The following is an 18974-nucleotide window of genomic DNA, read 5'->3' on the forward strand; positions in this document are numbered from 1 at the left end:
CGCTTTCGATGATGATAAATATAGGTTTTATCGGGTAACGATAAACCACAGGCACGTGGCCGTGTCACGAGATAAATTATGCAAAATTAGTTGGCAATAGGACGGAAGTAATTTATTTCGGGAGTTACTCTGTCGACGTTTGCTGCGATTCTCGTAATAGTAACCTTTCCCATTTACTAATGGGGATCGGATATAAAAATCAGATACAACAAAATAAACATCCCCATGGAACTTTCTAATTATTTCCAATTATCAGACTGGTATTCTGTGCCAAGTGGACAAGTTGCGAGTAAAACTAGCAGCATTTAACTTGGTTATCAGGCGGGATAGTTGAGCAACGTCTGAAATTTACCTGAAACATTCATCATCTTCTGACGTTGCCTCCTGAATATTTAGGAAATCCGAATAATTAAATGCAAATAGATAATAAAACACTTCGTAAGACGTGGAAGGTCGATTGGTCCGCGAGCACTTAATTCTCTATTCATACAATAACATTTCAATCCTCATAAATTAGAAAGTACCAGCGGCGGAGTTACAAAAGCACAGCCTACTCATAGTCTGCAGAAACTGATCGACTTCTTGCACCAGCAACTGGTCCTTTCCCCGAGCTATCGCTACTATCCAACGAATTCTCGGTTCTCCACTTCCCGAAGTCAGACAAACCCCATAGCGAGGCTCTGCACAGCCTCAACTTCACCTTCACCAATCCCTGCCCCAAATATCAAGCACACCCCTTTTAATTAGCCCCCGCGCAGAACGCCCCCAAAACCCTTCAACCCCAAATCCAACTTTCTACCCAACAAAATTGTTTCCCCCCACGAGAATCATCGCGACACTTCCTCGTGCATCGGTGAACAGCGTTCAACCCGGCCGAAATCCCCGGTGCTCGCTTAGGTAATCGCCGATCAACCGCGTGCGCGCTAATTCGCGTGGCGTGCGGTTGCGCGCTAGATAGCGGGCAAGGGAAAGTGTCTTGCAGAAAAATAGAGGAGCAAGTGGCGGCGCGAGCGCGCATTCAGCGCAAAAACCCGGCGCCCCGTGCAGCCGATTTCGTTTTAATGCGACCGTGGGCTGATTAATTGTAGCGCTGATTGGTTTTCCTCGCCGGTGTAACCGGCTGCTCGCCGCAGTCCGCCCGCAGCCGTGCAATCAGACGGCCGTGTGCCAGAGCGTGCTACCGCTTCGCCCGTCGCAAACGGCGCCTCCGCAGCTGATCGCAACCACTCAGCTGGACCGATTATTCCCCGAGGATATCCTATTCATCATCGCGGAGGCTCGATCGACACCATCCACTTTCCACCGTCTGCCGGACGTCTGTCTACCGCCGTTCTAATCCTGTCCACCGTCAGCCGCGGATCCACGGAGAGAACCTCTCCCTTTCCTCCTTTCCACTGGTACCCCGCCAGTTCTCCTCGCGGACCACCAGCTTGCCGTTATCTCCGCTCAGCCGGTCCTCTCGCCGCCTGTAACTGACGCATAGCTTTGCATCATCCCCCCTAGTGGAAAGGTGCCTGCAGATCTGTCGGCACAAGGACGGCCGCCGCGTCACCCGCGATCACGGATCCACTGATCCACAGCCCTCCATCGATTTCCACGTTCCGATCCTCTCTCCCACTGTGCACCGGAACTGCAACCGACCAATCCGCGGGACGATCTCCTAGGGCTCGGCGTGCAGTTTTGCCGATCGTATAAAAGCTGGTAAGCTCGAGCATGGCGAGGATCGATCTTACTCGCTGGTCAGGCCTGGCCAGCGCCGGTTTCCGGGCCACCACCAGGCGATTCTCTGCTTCCCCCGGGAGCAACGGAGGATTCTACGGCCGGGTAGCTGGGGCGCGGTGTCCCGGAGGGCTCGGTTCCGTGAATGTCTTCGGGGCTGGTCAGATGCCGAGGTTCGCGAGTCTGAGCCATCCAAGGATTCTTGGCAGCGGAAGAATCGGCGAGATGCCTCACGCGGTAGATGCTTATTACCCGCAGTAAGTATCGTGCCCCGGCAACCTTTAGGGTTTTCAGTGGACGATTTTCTTGGAGGGTGATTCGGTTTTGAGGGTCGAGTGCTGGGGGTTGTTGAGATTTGGAGATGTTTTGCATCGGTGATGTTGGGAGTGATTTTAGTTTTACTTTAGGTGGAAGTTGGGATTGGGTGCTCTTTGATCCTGGTAAAGTTCTTGGGTGTTTAGTCACACATTTGTGTGTCTGGTGCTGGTTCTTTCTGGTGTTAATCTCTGGTTCTGCAGTTGCTTAGTTCGTCGATGGACTCTGTACGTTCTTACCTCATCTTTTTAATGCAGACTCCACTAGGGATTGTTTAAAATAAAGTAAGCTTACAAGAGTATTTATACAATTTCATTGTTTAAGTAAAGCCGCTTTTTTTTCTTGATTTTTCTAGAAATTTGGGGATCTCGAGTTAAGAATTCTTCTGCTAGGAGAGTTTTAAGATATTGCAAAGAAAGTGCGACGATTTTGTTACGTCCCTATCCTCTTGCATAATTTCGGGGAAGACATAATGGAAGATTAACAGGCACTTGATTCTTCGATTATTTTATTCCATATGTCCTCCATGTATTTTCTTATCGCGAAATCAATATTTCGCAGGAGAATATCACAAAGAAGCTAGAGAGCCCAGCGATTCCGTTGATAATTAATTAATAACTACAATTTTAATAAATTCCATCGTTCCTGAAGCGTGAACGAATTTCAATCCCTTACGCAATATTTTGAAATCGTTCCTTTCGAATAATACTGTCCAACAGTGTTAGGAATAGCTAATTAAAACCAGGTTACTAATTTCATAAGACACACGGATAGAACAGATTATATAGGGGAAAAAATGCTCGTGAAAGGTTTAGAAACAAACGGGAAATTAAAAGTCAGGAAGTAGAAATATTACAGAATAATATCACTGGGGTGGCAAAAAGTTTTGGTGTATCGAGACAGTGATAAGTTCAGTCGGGAAAAGAATGCTGATAGCACTTGCAAAGGAAGGTCGAAGTAAGATGGGAATATTAACCAAATTTTCTTATCTTCGTTCTGCAATCTCCTTCGGTGCTCATTAACTTCCGACTAAGCGATCTCTATCTTAAGTCCAGACAACTCGCCCCATCTAGATCAGAATCGAAAGGAAAATGATTTTCTTTCCAGAGTGCCTAGATTACTAGCGACACACGCGGCAAAGAACCCATCCGTCAACAACAACTTCGACTACTTAGGAAAAACACCTTTAATAAACGCGCCTCCAGAGCCTCTCGCCCCAAACGTTCGATCCTACATCGAGGAATGCGTGTCTCTGTGCTGTCCGAAGGACATCTACATCTGCGACGGAAGTGACGCGGAATACGACCAGTTGCTGAAGCTCCTCGAGAAAAGCGGCACTGTCTTGCCTCTGCGAAAGTATGAGAACTGGTGAGTGTGTCTGTTAATTAATGTCCTCCATAGATGAAGCTAGCAAAGTAGCCATTAGTGATAGTAACAGCGATTAAACGCCCAATTGAATTAACTCCAACGAGTGTACCTTTTAAACGCTTAGTTGGCTCGCCAGAACCAATCCAGCCGACGTGGCTCGCGTGGAGACGCGCACCTTCATCAGCACAGAGAGGAAACGGGACGCGATTCCAACCCCACGCGAGGGTGTCGCTGGAGAGCTGGGTAACTGGATATCTCCAGCCGACATGGACAAAGCTATTTTGGAGCGTTTCCCGGGCTGCATGAAAGGTCAGAGACGACTTCTATGCAGGCCTAGCTTACATAGATCTCTAGAAGAGTCTTCGAGTGGCGAAGGGTCTTGAACGTCTTTGATTTAGGTCGCACGATGTACGTTATCCCGTTCAGTATGGGCCCGGTGGGTTCTCCACTCTCGAAGATCGGTATAGAGGTCACGGACTCCGCGTACGTGGCCTGTTCCATGAGAATAATGACCAGAATGGGGAAGAAGGTCCTCGACGCTCTGGGGGACGACGACTTCGTCAAGTGCCTGCACTCCGTCGGCGTTCCGAAGCACGACGCGAAGGTACAGGTGAACCATTCGTGGCCTTGTGATCCAGACAGAACGATCATCCTCCACAAACCAGCCAACAACGAGATCGTTTCTTACGGAAGTGGCTATGGTGGAAATTCTTTGCTGGGTAAAAAATGCTTCGCCCTGAGGATCGGCTCGACGATTGCTAGAGACGGGGGTTGGCTCGCGGAGCACATGCTGGTAGGTGATATTTAGAAATTAATTGAAGGAGAACTACTACATATAATTTAATGGGACTTTTTGCATTGAATTAAGGATGTCTTAAACTATAGAAATATATTTTTTGTTTTATAATTAATCATTGCAGACGGCACTTGGGAGTTGTTAAATTCGAGGCGTCAAAAAAGTCATTGGTCTGAAGTAAAAGACGATGCCAGATTATTAACAGGCATGAAACTCGCTCGTGGACTGACCAGAAAAAATTACAAAAATGACATTTATGAGAAAATAACGACACTTGAAGTTTGAAATCACTTTTTCCCTATATTTTTCCTCCTTTCAACACCTTTCAAAATTACAAATTTTCTTCTTTTTTTAATTTTACTGGTCTGTACACGAGCCAGAAGTATATTCTTCAAAACAAAAAAAGTTTCAGTCGAATCGGATAATAACTTTTCGAGATACAGGTTCCACCGATTTTGAGAACACTGTTTCGTGAAAAACGCGTTTAAAGTTTTACGCGAGTGCCGAGTGGCCTGGTGTTGCCCATGCATTTTCCGCTACTCAAATGCCTATAACTTCGGGAATGTTACGGATTTCAAACAATCTTTTTAAACATGTATTCCTAAAAGGTTAAGCATTCGAAAAATGAAATAAAAAAAAAACGATTTTTAGACCGAAACCTCCCCTTAAAGAACTTATTTTTGGCTTCTCTTTTTAATATTCACTTGTGCCTGCGCACTCGTCTAAGTGATTCTGTATCAGCCACTTTCTCCAGATACTGGGAATCACGAATCCAAAAGGTAAGAAGCGTTACATCGCCGCTGCGTTCCCAAGTGCGTGCGGGAAGACGAACCTGGCCATGATGCAGCCGACGTTGCCTGGCTACAAAATTGAATGCGTCGGCGACGATATCGCCTGGATGAGGTTCGACCAGGAAGGGAAGCTCCGCGCTATCAACCCAGAGAATGGCTTCTTTGGCGTAGCGCCGGGAACCAGCTTCGCTACCAACCCTAACGCCATGAAGACCATCTTCAGGAACACGATGTTCACCAACGTAGCGACTACCAGCGATGGCGGAGTCTTCTGGGAGGGATTGGAGAAGGAAATTAGAGAGGACGTCCAGGTGAGGATCTATCTCTAATGAACTTCTAACGAAGTCCTAGGGCATCTTGTTATTTTGACTCGAATGAATCGGGTGAATTTATCTTTCGAGTTGTTGCTATTCAACTGGGAGGCCCTATGATTTATCTTCAGGGATCTCGGTCCCTGATCAATCTCAGAATAATTTCTCCGTGAATAGCTTCAGAGGATAGTAAGAGTATAAGTTTGATTACAGTGCTTAGAGACTGGTGTGATATCTGTACAGATCACTGATTGGCGAGGCAACAAATGGACCCGGGGATCGAAGACACCTGCTGCGCATCCGAACTCGAGATTCTGCTCCCCTGCCAAACAGTGTCCCATCATAGATCCTGCTTGGGAAGATCCAGCTGGTGTCCCCGTAGACGCTATCCTCTTCGGCGGACGAAGACCAGAAGGCGTTCCATTGATCTACCAGGCGCGAAACTGGCAGCATGCCGTGTTCATTGGGGCTTCGATGAGATCCGAGGCGACTGCTGCTGCGGAACATAAGGTATGCAATTGTTGATGCTACTGCAGAACTGTTTGCTCTATGACTACTGATATGCTTGCACTCCTATGGGACTCCCACTGAAAGATGTCTTCATAGGAAAAATCTTTGGAGGTACCAATACCCTTGCACTTCTCGTGTGAGTTCCAATTCTTTGACTCCTTTTCTTTGGTGGAGATTTCTTCGTAAGAAAAGTCCTCTTCTTTGAAGCATATTCCCTCTTTCCTCCCTCTTGACTGTGAAGTACCAATTAATATCCTCGCTGTGGACCTTGTTTCTTCGTTGAAAGAACTATTCCTACCAAACGTCCTCGTGTTCAATGGCGACCATTCCTTTATTGAGAGACTAAAGCAATGTCTTCGACCACAGGGCAAAGTGATCATGCACGATCCGTTCGCCATGAGACCCTTCTTCGGCTACAACTTCGGCCACTACCTCGATCACTGGCTGAGCATGTCCAAAGTGGAGAACGCCAAGCTGCCAGCAGTGTTCCACGTGAATTGGTTCAGGAAAGGCGCGGACGGTAAATTCCTCTGGCCAGGCTTCGGCGAGAACTCTCGCGTCCTTGATTGGGTCATCCGAAGAATCGACGGCGAGGACATCGCCGTGGAATCACCGATCGGCCTTCTGCCGAAACTGAGCTCCTTCAACTTGGACGGCATGAAGGGCGATGTAAACATGGAGGAGCTGTTCAGACTGCCGAAAAGCTTCTGGCAAAAAGAAGCGGAGGACCTCAGGAACTACTTCGACGCCCAAGTAGGCGACGATTTGCCTCAAGCCGTTCGTTCCGAGCTGGCTCATCTTGCTCGCAACGTCCAGACACTTTGATGGAACCTCTTCGATCCTTATTAATCAATTGAAATCGAAGGGAGTGAGGTGTGTCGATTGGGAAGCATTTTTAATCGAAGTTATGTCCGAATGGGTTCTAGGATTAATGCTCGAAGTTCAATTGAAACAGTTGGAGAATTGGAGTCTATTTAACTTTTCTCCTCGATGCTTCTGAAGAATCGAAATTCCCGATTATTGTGATATAATGTTAAACCCTGAATATGTGGTATTACAACGCTTTCCACTTAAGGGTACTGGGCAGTCGTTCCTGCCTAAAATCAAGCATTTCTGTTTCAATTAATTACAGAGAAACAAATTGAAACCGAGACTTGTTCTTTGGCATGAAGTTTATTAACATCTATGTTTCATTTTTGGAAATGCTTCATTTTAGACAGGAACGACTGCCTAGTACCCTTAAGCATCAAACGCACCAGCATCGTTCGCCAAGCTATTAATTCGTCGGCGCTGAAGTTATTTTTACAAAAATACTATTTTCTGCGAGATTTTCTTCCTCATCGATTCCATTACCGTGGCAAATATTCGAAAGCAATTTCATGTACCTAGTAACATATCTTCACGATTGTTTGAGACAGTTTTTTTGTGAGAAACGATACACGAAAGTAACAGTGTGCGGATGAGTGCTGAACGAAATAATTCACCGACTGTGACAGAGACAGAGATATATATATATATGTATATTTTGGATGATATTTTCTGAATAAAATATTTGTAAAATGTGAAGCGACAGAATTGGAGTTCTTGTTAACTACCTCTAACGAAATCGAGGCTTCTACGTAATTTATGTACATATATTTTATTCAAGAATAAGTAGGACAGTGGTAAGTGGTCTGCTAATCATGTTTATTAACCCAATATGTATTTTGTAAGGCTTTGTTTAGCCTACAGTTCCCCAGCGATCGATCCAACGTCTGGGAGCGCAAGTGGGACGCACACCCCCGGCAAGATGAGGAATAATTACGCGATTTAATAAAGCGGTAGAACCCTTTTTCGTAAAACATAGTTGCTGAAATGAAAGCGCGTCTTTTCCTCCCCTCTGGCAATTTTGTCTCCTCCTGTATTTTTTTTTGTTGAGTACAAAGCTTGCACGTCGAGCCCGAGACGAGCCCAAGAAGAGAGGACTCACCCGTGCCCGTACCCAGTTTATGGTAACGTTAATATTTTTCCCTGTACAACTAGAATTGTAATTATGATTTCAATTATGTGTTTATTTCTGTTTATGTATATGTAGAACGGCGGAAGACTAACATCGTACGTCAACCAGCTGCAGCGGTTTTCGCTGACGAGAATTGCATCTTTGACAAAAAAAAATCAAACTTCGAAAATGCTTTGCGGCTGCCGTATACAGTGTTGTTGTTACGCTATCGCGGGAACGTGGCTTCAGTTTAGTACAATCTGTATTCAGTGATATCGATATGTAAATTCAGAGCTAAATATGAAAGCGGACATTTGTATAAACGCTGGGAACGGTATACATATACGCCACGTACTTTAAACTACAATAATACAATTTAAGAACAATAGCTAGGAAAGGAAGGATTCCAAATATTGCGCTTCCTCGAATGGTTGTTCCGTTTAAAATTTTCAACAAAAAAAAAAAATAGATACACAGTAATAATAAATTTGTTTAAGCTACATCGTGTCTAGTAAGTCAATAAAATATTCGGCAGTAGTAATTTTTAAAGGAAACTATTACGAGCTAAATGAAGGTGAATACGATGTCGCTTAGATTTCTGTAATTTAGAATGCTATTGCAAGCTGAAGTCTAAGATACTGCAAATAAAACACGTAAATTCAATATTGAACGTTCTATAAGTATTTTACGTCTACTGCCCTTTGAAGTAGACTTTTTCTATCTTCTTCTACTACCTTGTTACAAAGGCAATGTAACAACTCTAGCTCCAGTTTCAATTATTACGTGGTTTGCCAGTTTTACGTGGGCTGCAGTTTCATTGACCCTTGGACTGGCAATGGCTAAGATTCTGGTAAGATGGAAATTGTCTTCTACCTTCATTTAGTTAGTAACAATCGTATAGTTTCAATGACAACAGTTACATATACTTTATATTGTACAATCTAACTCCGCCGCTTGTGTCAATTAAATTCTAAAATCGTCGTGCTGAATCGCTGAAATCATGACAAAGAAGTCATTATACACAAACGCGCTACGCAAAGTGTATCTAGGCTTCTATATGCAAATTCACTTCTATTCTACTACCGTGTCGATACATCAATCTTTCAATTAAAATTAGATGTAAGTTCACAAAGAATCACAATACAGTAAATCCTCGTTATAGTCCCGTTTTTACCATGCGTAGTACGCCCGGTGACTATTCCCAGCATTTCTTAAAATCCTTCGGTCCAGAGTGAGAGAAAACCCGACAACGAGCGCGAGGGAACGAAAGAGTCGACGGCAACTTCGTGTCAACTGTTTCGTTCGCCAGCCCCGTTCGTCGGGTTTAATACGAGTGTTTACTGTAGTATGTATTTATAATTAGTGAAACGCTTGCTCCGATCTTCAATGAAATCAATTAATGTACAATTCTGGCATATACTTTGAAGACTAGATCAATATATTTCTTATCAGTCGTTAGTACTTTGCACCAATCCTTCATAATTGCAGTAACTACAATCATCCCATAATTTCACATCCTCTAATTTACACTGCTAATACAATAACTACTGTACAATTGCACATCTCGTTTTTATAGTAATCAGTGTGTCCGATTAACAAATACATTCATAAAACTCCACACACGGGTAACATAGTCTTTATAGCCGTTTTCACGTTACGACCCGCTTCCTTCATCTCGCGTTTACGTCGACAGTTTTTTAAACGTCGTATAACTAATGGTTTTACAATAAGCAACCTAATCGCAAGAAACAATCAGAATTTTCAAACTATCGGAGCTTGCAACGTAAAATTGCGAAGCGACCCCTCGTAACAAATATTCGGTCGACCGTATAAATTACAAATCTCACTTATGTTATGGTATTATTAAAAATAATTGACAATAAAGTTTAAAGTGGATAAAAATTTCGTATTAACACATATATGTTGCTTCGGTTCACTTTGTTCGCAGGTGGCGTTAAATTTATGATCTGTACACCGCTGAGTCAATGACCCCGGATAAAAACTGCTTGAAAAAGAAGAATAAGAAGAACTAATCTATTCCTCGTTATTTCCCAGCTTTTATCGTTGTGTCGGAATCATGAACGTTAATTATTCTTGAAATATAGTACTCACTGCCTCTAAATTCGCTACATTTTTACGTACTAATTAAAAGTGATATATTTCTCATTAGAAGTTTCCCCATTTTCGGGATGTTGAGGGATTTAAAATCCAAATGCCAATGGGCAACGTTGCTTGTCTTCGTAATTTAAAAAGCTTTGAGCAACTAATTTTTAAAAATCTTTCCACTAAAGAAAAAAATCTCCAGACTCTAGACAGCATCGTTTTATAAGAATTGATGAACACATGCAGTCCGTCGTCTTCGCAGAGAATATCTTCAATTTCAATGTGCGTAACAATAATACTTCTGATATTTAATGAGACATAAGTCTTAAGTAATAGAAAAAGATTAGTATACTATAGTTCTTTACACTTTGTCTACGAAGAACCATTTGAGAATATGGATAGTTTAAAAAATATTGTTTACGAGATATAGAGAGCTATAAATCTTCCACGATTCTGTATAATGTTTTTCGAGTACAACGTCTAAATTGCAATGGCAAGTATTTCGTAAAATTAAATTAATCTACACTTTAATACTAGCTAGCTAAATTTCAATAGTCTTACCGTTTTAGTCCTTTACAATTAATTTAAGAGTTCATTTCACATATATATACCAGTTATATATCTACATGCGTATATATAACTTGAGTCCTTTAAAATGGTATATCGATTTTGTTTAAATAAAATTTCAGGTACATGCTTCTCACCCGTTATTCTTCTTCACCAACGTCCCCAGTGCTCGCGGTACGCACGATGGGCACACTATCTCTGGTTTAGACGTTTTCGATAACATTTTCTCTAAGTACTGAGCTGTACATGGAAGAACCAACGAGTCGGATGACAGTAACTCAGTTTCCATTGTCGGGATCACTTCCGTCCTATACATGGTCAGCGGAAAGTGATGACCGCACGTAAACACCATCGCATCTTCTTCATTTGCAAGAAATCGATACACTGCGTCTGGATCCTGATTTGAAAAGTGTATTTACGTTCAACTGTTATCGAGTACCATTAAACATTCCTTTGCTTCGGAGCCTGTAAAGCCACTGACCTTAATATGTACAAATGATCTTGAGTCGTGAGTTTCAAACGACACGGTACTAATCACACCTTCTATCATTTGCTTCAGCGTGTTATTTCCACTTGAGCCTGGGTATCCCGTAAGTGGTGGCCCATAATGGTCCGCTGTTAAAGAAGACAGTAGTTGGACAAACTCAGGTGTGGGTTCGCCTGCGACGTAAAGATATTCGACAATGAGAGTAGGTTAAAGTATCGTAGAGCGCGGAAATCCAGATCACTTACCTTGATCGATATGATCCAGCAGCATGGAACAAACTTGAAGGCAAAATGTAACAGAAAAGAAGTTGACTACGGTCACGCTCTTGCTCTCCGCATCATTCTTATTTGTATCCAAGTACTTCTGCATTATCTCCTGACTGCCAAAGCATTGTAATTACGATACTTGCGTATTGAATTGTAGAGAAAATTGCGTAATACATATGCAATCACTTACCAGAATAATAATAATCCAAGGGGGTAGAATATTGACTGAATATGCTCCAGAAATACATTCTCTATGCTCTGTATCGGCAAATCGTGCTCGATCCAGAATTCAAGAGCGTCCTGTAATATTTTATACTTGACCGTGTCAGTTTCATTCACCATCTCGTTTAAGAAGAACTTGATCACTTTTATCGCCTCGTTGGTTACATTATCTCGCCTAGAATGTGAGACTTTCTTTTCGTAAAACGCTCCGTCGTTTCTGGACGCTGGATCTTGATCTGCGCCCTCCTTCGTCGGGGTCGATGCCACCGAATTCACTCTAGCTGATCCAATCGCTCTTCCCCGTTTCTGCAGCTGATTACCTTTCACAACGACATTCTCCAGCCATCCCTCCGAATCAGAGCTGACATCGGAATCAAATGAGTCTTCGAAAACGCCTATAGGCGCGTTGTCGCATTTCATGTCTTTGCACAGCTCTTCTGAACCACCTTGGCAGTCGAACGTGTACAACTCTTGTTGCAGCAGTTGCAGGCTGTTCAGTGATTTGCTAGCAGGAATTTTCATCTTGTTCTTAGCGGCGCAGTCTTCCACGGAATCGATGAGATTCCTTTCCACTTGCTTGTTGAAGAGCTCGGTGTTCTTCTTAACTTGGCGATTCGATAAGGACTTTCTTCTCGATTCAGTCTCCTCCAGAGACTTCCTGCGTGCCTTCTCGCACAGGCTTTCAGAAGACTTTCCTTTTGAGCAAGACCGAAGGCTTAGTGCATGTAATATTTTTAATTGATATGAAAATGCATCGGAGATATTGTGCTGTAGCATAGCTATCTTTGAGCAAGCTTGATAGTTCCCCAATTTGATGCTCTGAAAATGTATAAATTATATATCATTGGCGTCCGATACATTAACGAATTGCGTAGGATAGCCAGTGCCCACCTTCTCCACGATTCTCGACGAATCGTACAAGCCGGAAAAGTACTGGAGCGCGTAATGGAGCGTCAATTCTCCCGGCGATCTCTCAATAACGCTCAAAGGACGAACAAGTCCTGCCAGAGAGGGTATATCGTAACTCTGATAAGAAATGATGGGTGCGGGAATAGTAGGAACTTGACTAGGCATGTCCGAAGCCACGTGTGCGGTATTAGGGACTCTTACAACTCTCTTTTTAATTAACACAAACTTATCATCATTGTCGCGTGTATCCTTTGGAGGAAGACGGCCCAACTGCGCTCTTCTGTTATTACCCCAAGCTAAAACTGTGCCACCTAAAGGATCATACAGTGACAAAGAATAAGTATGCCATCCAAGAAACAAGAGACCTTGAAGTGTACCTGCAATGAATCTGAACTTCACCTGGTTGAATGGCCACTGTGTAATCATAGCCACAGCAAACTCCGACGACTTTAATTACAGGATTCACCTTCTCCTTGGACTCGTTACTGTCGGTGTGGAAAATTTTCGCTTCACCGTTCACATTCCCATTTCTCTCGTTCATCGTAGAGTTCTTCGGCCTATCTAACTCGTGATCCTCTTCCCCTCGGTCGTAGGCATTGTGCCTTGGAGGTACTTGTGCAAAAATAGAAGCGGGATTGTAGCATAACGGCGTGGGACTCTGCACCTCACGTTTGTCCCCATTTCCTAGCTGCCCATCCAAATTTCGACCCCACGTATAAAGCGATCCATCCCTCGTTATAAGAGCATTGTGGTGGCATCCAGTCGATACCTGTCCGAGAATGCAAGAGGAGTATCACTAAACCGAACGACTCGCAAAGCTTGAAAGAAACGAAAGCCACTATAAAATGGTAGGTTCATTTCTCAATGAATGTTTCTGACCTGTATGATGTCTCCTGCTACAGAGCTGGTATCTACTACCGTCGGTTTCAAGTGCGTTTGATTCTCCTCGAGCGACACGACGTCAGCATTCTTTAAGCACGAATTGTCTAACTGTTTCCTACGCGAGTCTGTCGTGGATCCCGTTGGCTTTATTTGTGCATGTCTGTTTTGTGCATTGACTTCCAGGGCCTGTTCACCCGCCTCGTTCGTGTTCGCTTGCTCCCCAGCCTTCTCGAACTCATCGATATGTTCAAACTGCCTCACAATAACGTCCCTCTGCTCCAATATTCGAGACCTCTTCAGCGTTTGTGCTTGCAGTCGGAGTACTTGAGGGCTAGCTCCCCACACGTACAACCTATTGGCGTGGCTAACGGCCAGCTAAGGGAAACGGAACATATTAATAAACAACGCGCTTGACAGTGAAGGATATTGAGACATGCAGTTCTTACATTGTGAAAGTATCCTGTCGCGATGAGGGATATTTTCTCCGGCAACGAGACTTTTATTGGCACTGAACTCTTAACGTTAGTTCCCGTACCTAATTGCCCGAAAATATTACAACCAAACGCATACACGATACCCTCCGTAGAGAGAACCAATGTATGCGCATGGCCGGCGCTAATTGAACGTATAACTACACCAAGTAACGACGTGACTAATGTGGGAGTTGTTTTCTCATCGGTGTTACCATGACCCAGCTGGCCATGAACGCCCCAACCCCATGTAAAGACTCGGCCATCGGCAGTCAACGCGACAGAATGGTATTGCCCAGCTACTGCGTCTATGATCACTTCTTGGGCCACGGATGTAATCAATTCGGGGGTAGAACATTGCAGAACCTTGCCCAGGCCCAATTGCCCAAACTGGCTTGACCCCCATGCGTAAACCCCGTTATTCGTCACTGCTAACGTGTGGCAATGGCCGCACGATACGCTGAGAACTTCCAGTTCCATGGTTCGAAAGAAGGATATGGGCTGGGGCGTGCCGTATCTCAACGGAGACGGACCTGTTCCTGATAACGATTGAAAGCAAGGGACATAATGAGTAATATACCACCAGAAATGTAAAGAATGAGTGTATGTAATTATATATAAATAAGTACCTAAGCATCCTTGCATAGAGCTTCCCCATGTATAGATATTTCCATTCCTAATAAGAACGACATGATAGAATCCAGAACATAATGGCCTCCTTTTGAAATCCACGGCAGAATTACTACTGTTATAATCCTATTTCAATAAATTGCATAAGAATATAATTATATGTTAATGCAACAGATAAAGTATGTTCTTTGGAAATTACCTTCTTAGTTGTTAATAGTTCAATATTACAGGTAACAGGTGGTTCTTGATGTAAAACAGACTTTTTGTAAATCAAAGTCAGTAAAATTAGTAAAAAGGTCTCTATAACTTCCTCTACCAATGTGTCAGCCTCCTCCTACACGAATGAATGGAGAACTGAATGTATACTTGTTTATCGCAACGATAATTTGAACAATTCATCTGTTGCAGATTATACTTACATTCTCCACGAGATCTATGGAATCACATTGACTAGATTGAGAACTGTGCGACGTGGTTCTGTGGCGCAATCTGCATCGCAGTACCCTAGGTCTTATCACTGGATTCGTTGGATCGTATAGTGTCACTAATCTCTGGGGAATACGTAACCAGCGAAAGGAGCGTTAAATTATTTGTACTATATTTCGAAAGTATTGTAATTAGAACAGTGGATCGATAAAAGTCTCACCTGAAGTACAAAAATTTGAGAATCTTGAAGATCGTCAAGGACAAATGACATATGGCTTCTAGCTAACTCAGGGTTTATTAGCATTGCTTGCATCAGGCTTGGCTCGCTTATGCATATTAACAAACCGTCTGAAACGAAACAAATACTTAATGCGTAAAGTGTGCAACTTTTAAGATCGATCGTATGCAAATGTTATACGGTACATGACGTTGGATGGAAATTGCTCGCGCTAAATGTCTGTATTGTCTTCGTGAGCACATCCAACATTTGTCCATAAAGACATTTCTGGGTCGCCAAGTGATGCAGCACCTCCCACAGACACGTTTGTCCAGCAATATTAATCGCTAGCAGCTCGTCGTAGAAAGAATTTGTGGATAAGAAGTACCTGCAATTTAAACCGTCTCGATTAGAAAGAATCTGTGTGCCAGTGAACTCGAGGAATCCTTCAATGCTTACAAAAACTCTTTATAAATAGCCCTAGACTTTTCGGATGGAACTCTAAGCGTCATTTCAATAAAAGCAAGGACACATAAATTTGAGAGATGAAGCCTTGTTGTGACAGGCAGCTTGTTAATCGTCGGGGAAGCTAAACAGTGTGTCAGGCAACTTAACAAATCCCGTGTATATCCAGCAGATGCACACTTCAATACACTCTTTAATAGTATGCACTAAAAAAGATAAATATACGTAAGCGTAAGAATGTGGACTAGGGCAATCGATTCTTCTCTCCCTTAATATCGCATGTACTTACTTTAGCTAATTTATAGCAAGCGACAGCGCGTGGAAATTGTTTATTCGACAGAAGTATGTCGCCAGCCTGCTCTAACAATTGCTGCGCATTGATGCCGAATACTATAGCCAATTTCGCCGCCTTTTCAGGCTCGTTATCCTTTAACACTAATTCCATGAAGATTGACAACAGCGATTTTCTGTAAGAATAACTTAAATTGTTACCTCTTATCAAAATGGTGTAATGCACGTAAAAGAGGCGCAACACTGACCTCAGGACAACTTTATACACAGAGTGGTTCGTTACAATTATACAAGTGTCGATAGGTGGTAATTCAACTTGGATATCTTTTATTCCCTTTGGCAATGTGTACTTAGCTTTGATATCTTGAGAAACTATTGTTGGTGCATTGTTTGTGAAATCGATAGCTCTGTACACAGCGCGTATCACTTCTTTACTATTCACTAAAGAAAAGTGACCAACAATGCACTCTGGATTAAATTTACAATTATCATTTGTACGAGTTTCAGATAATCTGTCTGATATTACATACATTACGCGCTGACTGGCGTCAGTGATAAAGAAAAAGCGTTGCGTTAGCAAAACATTTCTACAAGATTCGAATACTTTATGTACTGATAAAGCTATGGTAGAGAAATCAGGACCGTGCACCTGTAATCATACAGCCGTTTAAATTGCATAAACCCTGCGAGAATTTAATATAAGAATAAAGAACTCTTCTTACTGTTATGTGCTTTGTAATAGAATGGTAACACATGTACAACTGTTGGCCGTCCCTGTCGGACTGAGACATGAGAAATGTTTCTTTAGATATCGGTTCGGGGGTCATTTGATTCTGATTCACCTCTGTGGATGAGTCAAAATTCACTGCTGCATTGTGAGTATTCTGATTACTTGTTACATCTGAGAAGCCAATAGAAAGGGTTAGTTAATAGCTCGCACAAAACTTTAGTCGCAACTTTGCTTTACATTACGAATGTACAAACCATGGTATTGCATGTTTTCCCCCAAAGTCTGGCTTTTGGTTTCGATCAACTTTTGTCTGAGTATAGCGAGCTTCTCCACGGACAACTGCTTGAGCCCTTGCAATCTGGATCTAGTAGAAGCGAACGCTCTTGTATTATCATAGATGTTATCGTTTGTATGCAACATGTTATAAGGATCTCCATTCTCCAAGTGCTGTAAACAACTGTACGTGTGCTGCTCCAAGAGCAATCGCCACTGCTGCTTCGATTGGCTGGTTATTAACAGAGACACGCTGTCGTTACTCTGATCGCGGCAGATGTGCAGACTGGCGATGGTTCCATTAATATGAGCGACGTTTGTTTGGTGCCCATTTTTCAGATTCACAAATATGATCTCCCCGTATTCGGTTCCAACAATACCAATTTCAGCAGGTGTTACCGTATCTTGCCACCATACTATCGCAGTAGGCCTAAAAGATTTTCAAACAACACAGTGTAAAGGAAATTCGACGAGTTTCATTAAATGTTCAACGAAGCTGTACATACTTCGAATGAGAGGACTGCGAACTGATCGAAGGGAAAGAAGTTATATCGTCGCTGGTCCATCTTCTGTCTACTTCACAATTATCGTCGACCAAACACAGGGCAGGGATTATGTACACAGATCCATCGATGCTTGCAGAGAGCAACCACGATCCCACGGGATGGAAGCATAAAGCTGAGATTTGCTTGTGGGACCCTTGAAACCATGGGATCCTTTTACTTATCGGGCCGCACGCAGAGTCTTTCTTGTAATATAATAGAATCTCCGAATTCCCAGTTGTGAATGCCAAGAACAATTTCCTTCCATATTCGCACTGCGCGCTGTGCTGTATTTCAGTCGCTTTGATCAAACATTGCAGCTTAAACAGATTCTGCTCCGTGAAACTTGTCATTGGCTGATAGCCCTCGGTACCTATTTCTGCAATCATTATATTCAAGGATAGTCGCTGGTCCTAATACTACCTGGAACATAAAAACGATAAACATGCTACATTTCGCATTTACAGATACCGTCAGACGCGCTATATATTTTATTGCGTCGATCGAGAATTACTTATAAGACGACTCTACGGATCAGACTCTTGTACACAATGTTGGGCACAAATACTCGGATCGGTGAAGTTATCAGAGTTCTGATTACATTTAAGTAATTATTTGTCATACACTGTGGAAGAGAACGCGAGACTGTACGTATAGTGTACCCTACCTGCTCAGATGGTCGCGTAACATAGCGATTAAAATATTTAGCAGGATATTGCGTGCTGTTGCACCTGTATTTATGTACTTATAAAATAATATAGCTGATGAGGGGAGGTGAGCTTGGTCACTTTTCAAGCTCTTGTTGTGCTAAAAATAAATGATTGCAAAAGAAAGCTAGACCGAATGCTGCGTCGCGCATTCCGCCCGAACTTGATATTCTTTCATGCAGAATAAACGAGGACAATCAATTATTCACTGTGCATTACATTTTTACAATAACACCGCCGTCGAATTTCTAAACGTCAGAATATCAAGGTTAGATTGCACATAATCATCGGCGCGGCCACAATCAAATGGACAAACTCTCTAGCCTCGGACAAATTTTACAGCCATGTGCAATTAACATTCAAAATTCCCGCGCCAATCGTATTTGAAATTATATCGTTAACTAAGTATTATAGTACGATAATTATATTGGTAAAGATATTAGGCATATATTTATAGTGTTTCCATTCTGAAAATCTAGATCTCCTGCTACGAAATTGTACATTTCTCCGTCAGACTGTAACTATTCCAGAAAACTGTGGGTAGCTAATTAATTATCTAGATTTTCGTTAAAAATACCATACAAAGAGATACTGAAGAGTTTATATTATATTTTCCCATTGCAAATGCACATAAATCAATTGCAGAAATCCCATAAAACTATGAGATAACTGTGAGATAATCTATTCCTCATTGGAAAGGTTCAATGACCCAAAACCCAAAACATCTTCATCCGACGAATAACAAAGAAAGGCTTCTCATCTTTCATTTATTATCGAAATTCTTGATTGACGTAAAAATCTAGCTTACTCGTGTGAAATTATTTACAACAAAGAAATTGTAAATGATTCTAGTGACAAAGATAATTCCCACGATCGTGAGGTCACAGCTGATTGTAAGAGCGCAACTTTGCATTGGTTCAGCATTCGCTGTCATATACCTAAACTTAGATATCGTAGCAATGCATTTTTGCACTTCTTTTTTTATAATCCGATCAGGGT

At 42.5% G+C, this 18974-nt stretch overlaps 2 protein-coding genes across 6 annotated transcripts; one reads left to right on the forward strand and one right to left on the reverse strand.

Annotated features, from left to right (window-relative positions):
- Positions 1-851: 851 nt before the first annotated feature.
- On the forward strand, positions 852-7376 carry LOC143371940 (phosphoenolpyruvate carboxykinase [GTP]). Its single transcript, XM_076817616.1, has 7 exons — positions 852-1976; positions 3142-3402; positions 3527-3711; positions 3801-4195; positions 4953-5300; positions 5544-5810; positions 6177-7376. Exons 1-7 carry the CDS (start codon positions 1714-1716, stop codon positions 6633-6635), a joined length of 2178 nt encoding a protein of 725 aa, XP_076673731.1. The 5' UTR covers positions 852-1713; the 3' UTR covers positions 6636-7376.
- Positions 7377-7840: 464 nt separating this feature from the next.
- Ca (RCC1 and BTB domain containing protein claret) lies at positions 7841-18252 on the reverse strand. 5 transcript variants are annotated; one of them, XM_076817581.1, is made up of 21 exons: positions 18195-18252; positions 17936-18075; positions 17233-17691; positions 16708-17156; positions 16446-16624; positions 15972-16372; positions 15722-15899; positions 15427-15638; positions 15174-15355; positions 14971-15098; positions 14744-14875; positions 14524-14658; positions 14324-14450; positions 13671-14233; positions 13222-13599; positions 12742-13111; positions 12325-12653; positions 11402-12252; positions 11191-11324; positions 10940-11118; positions 7841-10855 (listed from the first exon to the last, which is right to left on the reverse strand). In XM_076817581.1, exons 3-21 carry the CDS (start codon positions 17655-17657, stop codon positions 10592-10594), a joined length of 5616 nt encoding a protein of 1871 aa, XP_076673696.1. In that variant the 5' UTR covers positions 17658-17691; positions 17936-18075; positions 18195-18252; the 3' UTR covers positions 7841-10591. The 5 variants fall into 5 exon arrangements, with proteins under 5 accessions (XP_076673696.1, XP_076673697.1, XP_076673695.1 ...); XM_076817582.1 differs by having other exon boundaries at positions 17233-17687; positions 17936-18251; XM_076817580.1 differs by having other exon boundaries at positions 17936-18251.
- Positions 18253-18974: the final 722 nt, after the last annotated feature.

The sequence above is a fragment of the Andrena cerasifolii genome, chromosome 8 (assembly GCF_050908995.1).
Source record: "Andrena cerasifolii isolate SP2316 chromosome 8, iyAndCera1_principal, whole genome shotgun sequence".
NCBI lineage: Eukaryota > Metazoa > Arthropoda > Insecta > Hymenoptera > Andrenidae > Andrena > Andrena cerasifolii.